At 39.7% G+C, this 13805-nt stretch overlaps 1 protein-coding gene across 1 annotated transcript; it reads right to left on the reverse strand.

Annotated features, from left to right (window-relative positions):
- Positions 1–832: 832 nt before the first annotated feature.
- On the reverse strand, positions 833–13727 carry gspt1 (G1 to S phase transition 1). The gene is made up of 14 exons (XM_042397470.1): positions 13364–13727; positions 13048–13101; positions 10548–10814; positions 10424–10457; positions 9964–10041; positions 8571–8751; positions 8141–8295; positions 7828–7968; positions 6136–6229; positions 3112–3192; positions 2718–2891; positions 2060–2149; positions 1774–1942; positions 833–1595 (listed from the first exon to the last, which is right to left on the reverse strand). The coding sequence occupies exons 1-14, from the start codon at positions 13557–13559 to the stop codon at positions 1543–1545; spliced, it is 1767 nt and encodes a 588-aa protein (XP_042253404.1). The 5' UTR covers positions 13560–13727; the 3' UTR covers positions 833–1542.
- Positions 13728–13805: the final 78 nt, after the last annotated feature.

The following is a 13805-nucleotide window of genomic DNA, read 5'->3' on the forward strand; positions in this document are numbered from 1 at the left end:
TTCAATTCAATTTTCCTCTAATCCAAAGGCTGTAAAAACTACGAAAGTCTGTTTTTTGTTTAAAAATGTTATATGATCTGTAATATCCCCTAGCTCAGTGTTTATTGTCTTTAAAAATAAACAACAACAACAAACAAACAAAAAAAACGCAAGATCAATATTTTGATATTATGGTTTCCATCATTTCATTCCTCATTTTATAATATTTGGTGCAATATTTACATATTTTTTTTCTTTTGTGGTATGTAAATCATTGTCTTTGATGTACCACTGTACTTTGTTGGTTACATATCGTACTTGGGTTGATTGCAGCTGGATATGGCACTATTGCCCAAGTCAAATTTCCCCTCAGGGACAATAAAGTATATCTTATCTTCAGTATATGATCATTTTGTGGAAGAAGAAACTAGTAACTACTTCTTACAATATGTCAATAAAAAAGAAGAAAGCTAAGAAAAGCTTTGCTTTACTTTTAAAATGCTTTTTCAAAAAAAAAAAATCAATTAGAATTTTTATATTGGATTTTAAAAAAGAAATTCTCACTTAAACCTAATGCTTTGAAAAATATAAATTATTAAAAAAATGTAAAAAGTAAAATTAAATATAGAATAATTAGGTGAGCTTTGTCAGATTTCAGCTTAAACATCAATACATCCTGTTATGTCAGCAAAAAGTATGTAAATTAAATATAGCATAGGAAGATTATATAGTATTGAATCTTTTGGTATCAATATTCAAAAATATCAGAATCAGTAGCATTGATACTTTGGCTATTTATATTTCCATCCTTATTGTTAATACTTCATAGAAAGAAAACAAGAACACCTTTCTGTTGCAGCTTGATCATTTATTTTCAGTTTAGATTATGTAACAGCTGTGTGTGTCTGTTTGTGTGAGCGTGTGTGTTTATCCTTGGTTCATCAGGGTAGTTATATGAGCTCAATCCAATCAAACCATCTCATGTGGAGAGAGACCAAACTAAAAAATTTTGGTACACCAATCCTTAAAACCAAATAAAAATGTCCACTGGATTCTTAATCCCACTCTTAAAAAGGGAGATGTGCTTTGCAAATTATAATTACAGGCTAACGCTGGTCTTTTGCAGGATATGAAATCATTCTGTAGTGTTGTTTTTTTTTTGTTTTTTTTTTCCATTTTTCATTTTTCTTCCCCAGGCTCAGTAACACTCCATCCATCTCCATTCTAAAAACAAATGGCGTGGCCGGCCGACAGCGCCGTCAGCCGTGTGAGTACAGAAGGGGGCACATGTAGCTACATTAGTGGCATAGCTGAGCTCTCAATATGAGAAAGCTGACACACTGGACTTGGTCTCTCATTTTAAATTGTTCATCGTAAAAACTGATTCAGTCTTGTTTTCTTCATTTGACGCGATTTATTCTCCCTCTTCACTCCTTTGTTGTCGTTGTTCTTCTCTTCAGCATAGTTGTGTGTAAAGAGAGAGTAGCTGTTTGGGTCGGCTCTAGCAGCGTTTCTCCTCTGGTAACAGGTGGATCAACTCCATGCAGGCTGCCACTTTTGTATTTAGTCCTTTTCTGGCACCAGCTTCAGCACTTTGCCGATAGCGATAGTTTTGCCTGGTGGAAGAGAGAAGATGTCAGGCATTCACGACTATTTCTCAATGAATTACATAAGCAGTTAAGTGGAATTTGAGTCAGTCATCCAGAAAAGTAAATAAATAACAACCTAATGTTAACAACTAAAAACTGAGATAATCATTCTAAATTACAACACACGCTCCCACAGCGTCCTGACCTTCGTCTCTCAGCGTGAATCGTCCCATCTGAGGGAAGTCTTTGAAGGTCTCTAAGCAGATGACTCCTGCTGCCCGGAGCCTGGCGATGCACACCTGGTCCTGCTTAACAAAGCGTGGTCGTGTTTTGCTTTTCTCTCCCGTCTTCTTGTCCACCAGACAGATTAAGGCCTGCGGTCGGGATTGGAAGAGTTTAACCAGAGTCCAGTGAGGCCAGGAGTTGATCAAAAACAACCCGAGTCATAAAATGTTTCACTGTCAGCTTGTAAAAGCAGAGCAGTAACTTACTGTGATCTGCACTTCTTCGATGCAGGTGTGGATGTGAAGGACTGCGTTGTAACCAGGGCAAATGATTGATTTGTGCTCAATGATAACGATCTGAAACAAAAAGAGGAAAATGAGCGATGAGTATAGACAATTTTAAAATAACAAGTGACAAATTCACAATATATGGAGGTAAACCAGTGCAGGATATATTGAAAATAACATTTAACTCACGTGCCAGTAAAATGTGTCTATTTTTGACTGATAAATAAACAAGTGCCAGCCGCCACACCAGCCTGCTCTGCTAACACTGCATCAAAAAAAAAAAAAAAAGGCTGCTGACTGCTGGCTGCCTGTTAACAGTGGCTCTGCATAAACGTCTGGCTTTAAAATTGATCAGCCTGCAGCACAGACATCACGCCCACAAAAACCCTGCTTGGACAGACCCTGACCCCCCAACCATTTGTTGCTGTTGCTATGCCAACCTGCAAAAGGATGCATGCATTTTTGGAGAGCAGCAGAAAAGGAGGGGGATGGCAGAGGATTAAATGTGGGAGCATGTGGTGGAGAATTTATTCATTGGAATCAAATGGAATAATGAGAACGAATCAAGATGTAAAATGAGAATACTGATGGCAGCGGGAACTTTTAACACGTGTTGTTGATATGCTCTGGTCTTCACCTGTGCGTCAAAGGTGCGGCCAGAGTGGCAGAGGTTGTCAGGGCTACAGAGGATGAAACCAGGCAGGATCTCTTCTTCCTCAATGCCCTTCAGCCTCAACTTCAGATTCTCCCCCGGACCTGCATCATCTGTCTCCACGTCATCGCTCAGCAGGCTCAATACCTCCACTGTGTGCTGTAACACACAAAGAGCCATTTGTAAATATATTAACTAAACACATTATTGCTGCACTGGAACAGGATACACCAAAACTGAATCCTTTCTGTCAAAGGATCGTCTTTCTGTCTACGCCGCAGTACATTTAATACAAGAATGAGGCTTCTGAGTTATTTCTGGTAGAAGGTTTATCAGTCTCATGTGAGAAGGACCAAAGTCACACAGAAGGAGAGCTCACCCTGTTTGGCATCATGACCAGCTGCTGAGCTTTACTGATGGATCCAGACTCCAGCTTCCCGAGGATAACTGTGCCCATGTCCTACACACACACACACACACACACACAATGATTAATTGGGAAATCAAAAATATAATTTAACAGTTGCTACAATTGAAGCAAGGACAAGAATCCTTGCCTCCTTCAAATGTCTGGTTAAGTTTTTCTTCAGTGTAGGAATGTGTCAAAAAGAGTGAGCTAAGGTGACGCGCCAGATGGTTTGGAACCATCTGAGAAGTCATCCTTGGAAATTTGTTTGGAAAAGGGCAGGCACTTTCATAAAATACTTGGCAGGTGATTGGATGAACTACCTGTCTATCACCGTCTTACCTCGCCAGGCAGCTGGCTTTGGGAGATCATGTGAGAACCCTTATAGGACGCTATTAGGACAAGATGGATTCTCACGTGATCTCACAAATCCAGCTGCCTCACAAGGTAAGGAATATGCATCCTGTTTCATGAGCGTAGGGCTGCAACTAATGATTATTTTCACAATGAATCAATTAATTGTTTGCTCTATAAAATTTCAGAAAACAGTGAAAAATGAAGTCAAAGGTGACGTCTTCAAATGTCTTGTTTTGTCTGACCAACAGTCCAAAACTCAAAGATATTCACTTTACTATCATCTATGAGAAAGACAAGCGTGAAATCATCACATTTGAGATACTGAAAAAAGCAATTTTTTAGCATTTTTGCTTCAAAAATGACGATTATCAATATAGTTGACAACTCATTATCTGTCGTTTGTCTTATCCCTTAATCATCAAATGGTGTGGACCACAGTAACTGTATTAGATGGACTGATATGTGTATATAAAGTACAGCATTACACTGGTGTCTTCTAACTTTTAAACTAACCTGAATTACATTTACATAGCAACAGGTATGCGATTGGTTAAAAAAGTTTCATTATTTATTTTGTGGAAGTGGAGATTCAAATACCATGTCAGCGGTGAAGGTAAACAATAGGCAGAGTTGCAACACATTAGTTACAACTTATTTAAGTTACAACTTATTTAATACTCTTTTGGCTAAATATATGTTCTGTGTTGCTCTTCTTTATTGGTTATCCACACACGATAAACAGCTGCCTGCTTCATTTATGGCTAAAAAAAGAAAAAAAAATGTTGCATCAACACACAAATTTCATTAGACCGCAACCTATTTATGTTTGTGAAAACTAAATCTGCTCTGGTCTAATAGGTTCAAGATGTGGAATTAAAACAGTGTTAGAGTTCACACAATTAAAGTTAATTTCTGGTGGGATTATGAGACTTAATTTAAGCATCATGCACGGCTCAAAGAGCACAGTACAGTCAGTTTTAATACCTCTCCTTTTGTTTGGGCAGGATTAAATGCAACAAGATTATATTCATTAGGATTTGTGTTTAGTTTGTTGTCTACAGAAGATTTTTTTTGAAAATTATGTAAAAGTTTTGATGTAAGTAATGAAAGTCAAAACATCAGGGGGCTAAATATTTTTGCAGGAGGGCTGGGTTTGGCCTACGGGCGGCTATTTGCCTACCACTGATTTATGAGTCATGTAAAAAAGCTACTAAAGCTGTCATAATGCATGTTATTTTAAACCATAGAGTGCCATTCATAACATGCAAGAAAACAGCAATGCTGTTGAGATGTTAAACTGTGACGTTGTTATGTAACGTCGTGTTAATGCTTGCATTGAATGAGTTAAAAAAACACAGTTGTAATCTGTATCTGGGATTATAACTCAGTGTCAGTATTTTTACCCATTAAATGTTATTGCATTATAAGTTCGGCTGCTCCCTTTGCTTTTTTTTAAATAAGAGTCATTGAATATTGGTTTGTCACGCAACATAAAACTAAAAAACTGCTCTGGAAATGATCCAAAAAAGCCCCAAAACATATTTCATGAGGGCAAAAAAAGCCCCATTAAAAAAAAAAAGTTGTTTGTTCCTCCTGCCCTGCTATGAGCTCATTATATAGTGATGTTAGATGCTGGCGGGTATACATAGTGGGATGTTTGGTTTGTTGATGATTGATGTCTATGAATAATTCCATGAGAGGTGGGTTATGTAAATGACAAGACACTGAATACATCCCAGCTCAACAAAAAAAAAAACTATTTCAGACTAGCGGAACACACAATTATCACACAATACTTAGAATACATGAAATTTTGGAGGAGAAACCACTGAGCGCTTCTACTTATACATGCATATTTCAACAATGTGACAGTAATAACAACACTTGAATCACTTCTACAAAACTGGTAGCTACAGACTTCTACGCTGATACGAACAAAACGTCTTTCACTGCCTTTACTGGGACAGAGAATATATGAATTAACCATCCTGTTTGACAATCATTGTTTCCAGCACCCCAAAAATAATCAGGGTAACTGTTCTACCCACAGCTGTGAGGATCTGCTGAAAGCTCGGCTGGATGACGACCATTAGTATGCAGCACCCAGTTAACTGAACCATAATCCTGTTACATCAGGAGAACACCAGTTGGGATTACTTAGTCATAAAACCACTACATAAGGCTCTTACGCAATCACAGGAAGAGAGGAGCGTTTTAACCAACAGACAGACAAGAGGATGAAAGGAAAAGACGACATACAGTATGAAGAAAGGGAAAGAGCTGATGATTAATGTAGGGACGACTGAAAGAGCTCCAAAATAACTCAATTCCAACAACACTTACAGTACGTGTTGAACTGCTTCCAATATCCAAAGCGAGTGCCAAGAAGCTGAATTATCTTAAAGAGGAATGACTATGTTGAGGCTGCAGTGTGTGTGTGCGTGAGTAAGTTTGTGTGTTCTTGGAAAAACACCCAAGAGGAAGGAAAATGACAAACTAGAGAGAGGGAGAAAAACAGATTTTGGCCAAGTGAACAAAAACCAAAAGAAATTGAACACCCACTCATTTGCTGAGGACAGAAAACAAGCAGCCGCAGGTATGTGTTTTTCTCTCTTGAGATAGAGAATCAAAGCTTCTCACCTTGTACTTGTCTACGATTGGTAGTCTGACTGGTCCGTCACTGGATCTGGTGAAGTTTGGCAAACTATCCAAGTGGGCAATAAATGGCAAAGCCCTGGTAAAGAACGGGGGGAAAAAAAAAACCCTATCCATTACCATAGTCGTGAAGTTCATGACATACATTCCACTCTGTTGAAGTTATCACAGTTATCATTTCTCAGCTTCTGTGTCCTTGTGTCTTCAATGGCTGATTTGTTTGGGCATGACTCTCTGTTTCAAGTGCATTCTGGGAAAAGTATGAAGCCTCAAGCAGTAGAAAATGTAAAAAATGTTTCCACACAAACCGATTCATCTACAAAAATACACCAAAATTAAAATTGCGCATTTTAACGCAAAGCTACAATCTGTGTCTGTTTATTTCACAAAACATATCTGTATTTGTGTGGAGAAGCTTTACATCGGAAGTTGTTGGAGCTTGTTTCCACTGCTTAATTTTTTTGTTTTCTTCTGCCATTTATACTCCTCATACGTATACTGTATGTATACGCTGAGCTGCTCACTAAATATACCACAGGACCCTCTTGATCACAATGAGCTTATCCCTAAACTGAAATAAACAAATACATAAATAACATCATATTTGAACCATGTACCTACATAAATCAGTGTAACTGTTAGAGGTCAGGATGGACAGCATAGTGTTGGGCCATACAATATAATTTTTATTTATTAACACTGCATGATGGAGATCGTGTATGTAATGTGATAATAATACATGTTATATTAATATAATGGGAGGTGGCCCAGATGAATATGATGTTAGTCTGAAGTATGCATGATAAAAAAATAAGATAACTATTGATGAAAAAACAGGCCACAACAGCTAATTGGGCCATATTGCATAAGGGTGAGCATGCAGTTGGAAGAGGTCCAGATGTAAAGTTGGTTTGAAGTGTCTATGAAAGAGAAAAATAAGAAAGCTACAGAAGAAATCTGCTTCAGCTCCTCAATGTCTTGTCTACTGTCAAGTCACACAGGGTGCCAGGCTTCAATATCAAATAATGAAGTAAAAAATAACACCTGGGAATCAAGCTTGATCCTGCAATGCACTGCTAATCTGATAAAAAAAACCGTCTGAACACTTAAATTAAAACAGTCTACAGCTCAGAGATTTTGGCAGATAGCATATTTGTTTACATTCTCGCAAATCAGCTACTAGCCGATCCTGTTGGCACCGTACAGACAACAATCACTCTTTATTACTTTGATACTGAAGAAGAAGTCTTAATCTGATGAAGATGAGATCTGAGGTGATAAGGAGAACATTTCTCTACTACTTCTGAACAGATTCATGGATGTGTTAATGATTGATGATCAAGAGAGTATAAAAAAAAAGGGTGAGTTTTGCTGAGTATTAGAAGAGGAGGTGTGACATTTATGGCAAAAATGATTAACTGGGGGAAAAAACTGACCCAGAAAAAAACAAATATTACTCCAAAAATTCAGATGCTCTCTGTATTGTATTTGTATTAATTTACATCCCTATTAAAATACACCTGTTGAAATAAATAAACACACAAGTGCTAAGATGTGTGATCCATCATAGTTCAAGTAAATGGATGTGTGTGTTACTGTTAGTATATTACAGTATTACATTATATTCCTTGTGGATCATGTACATACTGTACAGTGAGATTAACACAGCCCACTTACGTGTACCAGGGGCATTCAGGCACGGGGTCCTTGAGGTTGGCACCTGTGAGACCGGAGCAAGGCATAAAGTGGATGTCCTTCTTGGGGTTGAAGCCCACCTTCTTTAGAAACGGCACCAGCTTCTCCTTACACTCCTCGTACCTGCGGGAGGGGAAGGAAAAGACGGATTATTTACCAAAAAAACAAACGTGACATCATGGATTTTTACATTTTTTGGTCAGCCTTTTTTATGTTTAGCGTGGAAATGCCACTCCCACAGCGTTAAGACATTAAAATTCACATCAAATCTTAACATCACCATGACCCTGTTCACCTTTCTAGGCTCCAGTTGACAGTGGGATCATCCATCTTGTTGATCAGGACAATGAGGTGTTTGACTCCTGCTGTTTTAGCCAGCATGGCGTGTTCCCGAGTCTGTCCACCCTTCTCAAAGCCGGTCTCAAACTCCCCTTTTCTTGCTGAAATCACCTGATACAAACGAATAACAACATTTAGAACAAGTATCATCTTCTTTATCTACGTTTTGTCAACTTGTATATAAGAAACATGACAGAGATGGACCAGAAGTGGATTATTCTGCAGGAGCGGTCTGAGAGATTAGACATATACATATAAAAAAATGTTATACACTTACAAGCAACCTGTATGCGTCACTACAGGATTTAATCTGTGTGTGTCTGAAGTTTAGGGTCAGTTAGGGTTAGATGTACGTATGTCCATGTGCCCATGTTAGTCCATCTCACCAGGACTGCCAGGTCAGCCTGTGACGCTCCGCCAATCATGTTGGGGACGAAGCTCTTGTGTCCCGGGGCGTCGAGGATGGTGAAATGTTTTTTCTCGGTCTCGAAGTAAGCCCTCCCGACCTCCACTGTCTTCCCCTTGTCTCTCTCCTCCTGGTTGGTGTCCAGAGCCCACGACAGGTACCTGCGGTAGCCATGGTTATTTATTAACTTGCGTGGAAAACATGGCAGATGTTACCAAAAAAAAAAACCTTGCCATTTTTGCGTAAACGTCAAAATAGGGCTGCTGATTACTTTCTCAAGTCAATGATTAATTGTTAAATGCTTAGAAAAAAAGCACAAATTCCTCACATCTGAGAAGCTGGAATCAGTAAATATTCGGCCTGAAAAAAACTGGAATGATTAATCAGATATTAAACTAGTTGCGGATTAATTTTCTGTTGACTGATTAATGGATTCACGGTTGCTGCACGCTTTTTGAAATCAAATGTAAATGCTTTTGAAGACCTTTTTAAGACCTTGATAGAGAAAATTTAATACCCTTTCCAGAGCAAAACATACGCACATCAGGGCTGAGCTTTATGTTTTAAATCAATTTGACGATATTAATAGGGAAATTTTCTGGATGATTTTGCATCTCCATATAACAATCATATGTAAAATCACATAAGGTGATCAAACTAATGGCAAATGCAATGAACTGTGTCCCACTGTTACGCTTCATAAAGCATTTTAATTACAGTTTTTCTTGGAATTGATCATTTTGACAACACTGTAAAACCATAAGGCTGTTCTGGTTGTAGTTAATTTTCCCCATTAAGACACATACACGTTACAGTATCTCTACCTTTCATCCACTAACAGTCTATTAAATCTATAAACTCCAGCAGTCACCAAATAAAAAGTCTGCTCCTCTCCTTCATGCTGGCTCCGCAACATTATTATCCAGATTCTAGCTACTATCAGAAATAACAGAGACTTTGTGTCTCCTCTGAAACCCCCTGGCTAACTGTCTTTAGCTGAGCTTCATCCGCACTGTTTTGTGTACTTCTTTAATCCTGTTACCTTTGAGAGAGCAGGTGGCCTGTGGAGAACCAATTGAAAAATTACCAGAAGAAGAAAAGAAAGAGCTGAACTGGAGTGAGTCACGACCGAAGAACAAACCATATTTAAATGAGTGAATCCCGTGTGGAGATACTTCTCACGCAACTAGGCATTGCCTCAAAACTTAAGACCTAACTTAATGAAAAATTCTTAAAATCTTATTTAAAACTTTTTAAGGATCTGTAGGAACCCTGGGACTGATCCACTAGTTTTTATGCAGCTCATTAACATATTTAATGCAGCTTCATTTATTCCAAGTCTGAATCTCAGAGAGAAGACGAGCCCTCCTCACCATGTCTCCCTGTTCTTTTCCTTGGCTTCCCTTTCATATTTTTCCAGGGTTCGCTTGTCCACCATTCCAGTTAAGTACCTGGAGAAAAAAACACAGCAAAGGGACAAGTTGGCAAAAACAGGAGCTGAGAAGATGACTTTATATTTATCTGTGGCATTACAGTGAGAAGTGAAACCTAAGCTTAAACTGAAAATACTGTTGAGCAAGAAGGAACCTGATGTATTCTGAGTAACAGATGACGCAACACAAGTGCAAACATTTTTCTGCCAATCATAAACATTGAATTTGTTTTTTATTTTCGAGATCTGAATGTAGTTGAAGTTTTCCTTACTGTAGGCAAATTTAAAGGCAAACAATCCCACATTTAAGAGACATTTAAGTACTTTGTGTTTGTCATTTATCGTGGAGCCTCTCAGCACTGTGATCTGCCAACACACAACATGAAAAATTCATCACTCACATGATCTGTCCTCCGATGGTCGATTTTCCAGCATCTGACAGACAAAAATGTGTAGAAATATTATAAGATGAGCACAGCATGACTTAGATAAATGAAAATACACACATGTATGAATGAGACGTACCCACGTGACCGATGAAGACCACGTTCACGTGTTCTTTCTTGGGGGCATCTGGTGGTGCCGGGGCCACTTTGGGTACGGGCATCTCCTCCTCTTCCTCCTCCATCATCTCCTCGTCCTCCTTCCTGGCGGCTCCCTTTTCGCAGGCTCCCCCCGCCGCCGAGTCCTCCTGTCCTCCGCCTCCTCCGCCTCCCCCCGGCTCCTCCTTCTGCTCCCACGTCTCTTCCTCTGTGGTCATGTCTGCCTCTGTGGCTCCGTTCTCCACGGGAGCTGCGAAGCATAAACGTTCACTAAGATGTTATTCTGTTCGTTAACTTGCTGTTTTTAAATGCATGAGGTGGGAAATGAATATAAGCCGCCATGAAAAGCAGGCAGTAAGAAAGTAAACCTGCAGACTGCAGATCATGAGTGTATGATTTTCAACCTTCATTCGAGCTGACACATATCTGCCAGTTTGATCTTTTTTTACCACGTTTGCACAAATATTCGGAATAAGATCCCCTCCTGGACACTTGAAACACACACAGACGAGAATTCCAACTTCAAAGACAGAGCTGCACTGTGTAACATCTTCTTATTCATCTGTATCTGTGCACCACTATCATTCATCTGCTCTGCCTATCTTAGACATTAGAGCTGCAACCATTAATTGATTAATAGACTGGTTGCCAACTATTAAATTAACTGCCAACTATCTTGATAATCGATTTATCATTGAGAGTCTTTTTTTTAAGACGAAAATGTCAAAATTCTCTGATTCCAGCCTCTCAAATGTGAATATTTTCTGCTTTCTTTAGTCTTATATGACAGTAAACTAAATATTTTTAGGTTGTGGAGGATGTGAGGATGTCACATTAGGCTTTGGAAAACAGTGATTGATATTTTTCACCATTTTCTGACACCTTATGGACCAAACAACTAATCCATTGATCATGAAAATAATTGACAGATTAATCAATGATGAAGTTCGTTAACCAATTTGACTTAACAGAGCTCCATTTGTTGTTTTATTATAAACAGGGTGGCTATGGCTCAGGAGGTAGAGCAGGTCGTCCACCAATCAGAAGATCGGTGGTTCGATTCCCCGCTCCTCCAGTCCACGTGTCAAAGTATCTTTGGGCAAGATACTAAACTCCAAAACTGCTCCTGACAGCTGTGCCATCGGTGCATGAGTGTGTGTATGAATGGGGCTGCAGGTTGGGAGTCTCTACCATCAGCGTGTGAATGTGGCTTGTAGTGTAAAAGTGTTTTGAGTGGTCAGAAGACTAGAAAGGTGCCACAGAAGTGCAGTCCATTCACCATTACTTCCATTTTTTTAAATCTAGATCTAGATTCTGCGAGGCACCAGCTTCTATTACAGATTTGCCTTCAATCTACATATGTTGTTAAAAAAAGGCCTTGTGGATGGCATATGCTTATAAAATTAATTTACCTTCACTAGCAATCTACTCAACATTGTAACGCTTCACTGTGTGTGATCTGCTGTCAATCATTTACTAGTTCTGTCCACTTGTTAGAAACACAATTATCTGCTGAGTAAACAAGCACAACTCAAATAAATAAACACTAACAAGAGTACATGGAAATCTGTTGAGCCCCGCAGAGGAAGCAGCCTCCCATGGCAACACACAAATAAGCCTCCCATTTCCATAACTATGAAATTATGCAGCCCAGCAGTCATGCACAATGCCTATTTTCTTCTCAACCCGCGTCTTTTATAATCAGCCTGTGAGAAATTGCTGCTGGCAACTCAGAAAGCTATTCCTGCCTTGACTTTGTCAACGGTGTCTCCGTGCTGTAATTATAATTAGTCGTTCAGACATGCTCAGAGAAATTTGAATATGTGCTTTATAAAAAAACAAACAAACTCAAAAAACAAGTACTGGAACAAGCGTCATCATGAATATCTGTCATTTAGAGATAAGAGAGCGAACAGTTTCTCAACACCATCCTTAATGTGTTTCTATCTTTTTATAAACACTACTTCTGATCATTAGATTCTGTCTCTGTATCACTAAAGTCAAGTCAAGTCTGGTTACAGCTGCAGCGCTCAGCCTCTCCATTAAAAAACACTAAAACAGCATCAGTTCTCTGTAACTCTAGTAGAGGGGCACAGTGTCCTGGGTCAGGTCAGACATGTGAATGAACCTAACTCAGGCGACTGTATTTTTCTGAAGTAATCAAACACAAGGGCAAGGCCTTACATGCAGTGCTTGACAGCCATCACAATGTGTGCCAATGGGATGTCTATTTCGGGCATGGACAAGTGAGGTTGCATCATATTAGACATGAGTCCGTGCACTTAGGTTTACCAATGCCAGCAATCCAAATATGGTTCCTACAAGTAAGGAATGAAAAGTAAGCATTCAAGTATACCTAATTAACATGAAGTTTGGTGTGAGGTTTCAAACCTGGCTGCAGGTACGTGTGCACACGTGAGCACAGCCGAGTTTGTAACTTAATAACGTGAACATACAATGCTTACAGTACATTTTATACGTACATTGCACACAGGCTGTTTCTGCCACCTCCATGCTGGCAACTGGATCAGGGGCACCTTTGAGGAGAGAAAACAAAGCATGTCAAACTTTCATAAATATTTATAAGGCAAGGAAGGTCGCGTTTTTCGCTTTGTTGTGACTGCTGTTACGTTATAAATCAGCTATACCCCTATTACAACACATGACAAGCACTCTGTCGACTTGTTGATTAGTTAGTGGAAATGCAATAACTGTGGTACTGGCTGCAGACAGGAAGGCTAACTTAGCTGGATTAGCAAGCTAAGCTAACTTCCAACCAGCTGTCTGGTATTCACCTACCGTCTGAAGGCGGCATTTCCACGGCGCTGGCTTGAAGGAAGCTCGGTACAAACACCGGGGCGTTAACGTTGGGGACAAACGGCTTGGCGTTGACGTTGAGGGCGGCGAAGGCGGTCGGGAGCCCTGCCGCGGCAGCCGGGGCCTCGGCATCCTCCTCCAGCTCCCACGAATCCGGGGCTGTGTCTCTCGAGTCCATCGCTTCGTTTTTCAGAGTTGACAAGCTGTCCACTGCCGGTAAAGGTGTTTGATTTTTATGGTTCCGTTAAAAGGCGTTTAGTTGCTGGTGTGTTTAGACTCTTAGCAGCACATTTGGTGAAGTTGCCATTGCTTTGTGAAGCCTTGCCGAGGGGAAGTGGTGCTCTGCCGCTGCACGTCCCGCAAACACCGCTAGAGGCCAGCAGCTGACTTCTGCTTAATGTCACCAACTTTACATCTCTGCAGG

The sequence above is a fragment of the Thunnus maccoyii genome, chromosome 20 (genome assembly GCF_910596095.1).
Source record: "Thunnus maccoyii chromosome 20, fThuMac1.1, whole genome shotgun sequence".
NCBI classification, from domain to species: Eukaryota; Metazoa; Chordata; class Actinopteri; order Scombriformes; family Scombridae; genus Thunnus; species Thunnus maccoyii.